General features: G+C 45.1%; 1 protein-coding gene across 1 annotated transcript in view; it reads right to left on the minus strand.

Annotated features, from left to right (window-relative positions):
- The window catches only part of CADPS (calcium dependent secretion activator), a gene marked incomplete at its 5' end in the record, with an annotated part of 515169 nt that overhangs the window by 175113 nt on the left and 338390 nt on the right, over positions 1–1666 (minus strand). The window contains one exon of the mRNA XM_019626511.1: positions 348–495. Within this exon, the coding sequence (XP_019482056.1) occupies positions 348–495 (148 nt within the window). The remainder of the gene's footprint in view (positions 1–347; positions 496–1666) is intronic.

The following is a 1666-nucleotide window of genomic DNA, read 5'->3' on the forward strand; positions in this document are numbered from 1 at the left end:
TTTTTTAGCATTTGTTTTTTGCAGACCAGTTCTCAGCATCAAGCCACACATCTGGTCCCCTTTCCCCCGTTCTGTTGAAGGAGTGCTTTTGGTTCCTTTAAAACGTCTCCCCTTTATCTCAGACAAACGCAGGAGTGACATGCAGTCATACGTAAGGAGCGTTTGACTGCTAGGTGCCAGTCATGGTAGAGCCATCGTCAGCCCCAACAGCAGGGCCATTGTCGCCGGTGCAGCCCTCACTACCGATACGGGCGTGATGCTGATGCCGGTGCCGGGTGGGGATTCTGCAGCCGCAGGCCAGCCTCAGGGCCCTGTCGCCATGGTGCATGCATATCCAGCGTAGTTACTTAGCATTTCTGCATCTAGCTTGTCTGCAAGGAGCCTGTGGGAGAACGAGCATCCTCGGGCTTTGGCGAAAAGCTCGTGGGCATGTTTACCATCCACGGATGTCAAATGTCCCAGCGAAGAAGTGGCACTTCCCTCATCTCTCAGTTCCTTTTATTTAAGGAGACATTTTTTAAGTGAACTTTGATCCCTGCTGGGGACATTTTTCATCTCCTTCTCCATGGTGAGATTTGTCTTTCTTAAAATGGCGATAAAGAACCGGCACAGTCTGCGTGGCCTGAAGACCCCGTGCAGAGATAAAGGGGGTCCGTGGGAGGACGTTCGACTGGTTGGTTTATCTGTTGCTGCCCTCTGTTGGTCCTGATGAATACTTTCTGCCCAACTTTGGTTTCTTTATAATGCACACAGTTTTCAGAACCTGTTCTTTATTTTGCAAGGTCTTGGTGCGATTCAAGGGAAACAAGTCTAGATCACTAAGAGTATTTCTGTAAGTGGAAATGTATTATTCTTTGTAATAAGCAGAACAACCAATAGCATCCTCTTCTCTTAAAAATGAGGTTTAAGAGTGTGAGCTTGGGGGCCCCATCTCAAGTCTGATAAGCTGTCACCTTTCTAAGCCTCAAAGTCCTCATCTGCATTATACCTGCATCTTATTAGTGCTAGAGGATTAACTGAGCCATAAAGGGCTTTATACAGCATGTGTGATACTCACATAACAAATAATATATGCATTTACATAAGCAGTTTGTTTGCATCTGGCACGATCATTCTAATATAGGATAGCTGAGTAGGTGTGTTTGCCTATCAGATGATAAATCCTTTGAAGGCGGCCTAGGGTCACACATCTGGTTACATTCCCCTTCCCATAAATAAAACCCACCATACAGTGGGCATTCATTAACTGAGTCTCATTGGTTCCAGAAAGTTGAGCATGTATAATCTAATAAAGAGGTTGATTTTTTTCCCCCTCCCAAGTTTACATATGTTACTGGAAGCACAACACCAGGCTTTTCCAGCTCATTACTGGTCCCTCAGATAACTGATCCTTCAGGCCTGCGCCCCAACCCCCAGCATGACCAGTGAGTGACTGGGACGATTGGAAGATGATTTTTACCTGTCTCTGTCAACATAAGACATGATACAATTTGCTAATGTGATGATTAGCCAAAAAAACAGAGAGATGCAGACACTCACTTGAGATCAGGAAAAAAAATCACAACAGAAGGGTGTTATTTCAAGATCATGCATTTACGATTTCTACGCGCTTTGGGCTTTTTGATTTTTCTTCTATTTCAGGTGCTGCTTTCTTGGAGCCCTGTAC

The sequence above is a fragment of the Hipposideros armiger genome, unplaced genomic scaffold (genome assembly GCF_001890085.2).
Source record: "Hipposideros armiger isolate ML-2016 unplaced genomic scaffold, ASM189008v1 scaffold_681, whole genome shotgun sequence".
Lineage (NCBI taxonomy): Eukaryota > Metazoa > Chordata > Mammalia > Chiroptera > Hipposideridae > Hipposideros > Hipposideros armiger.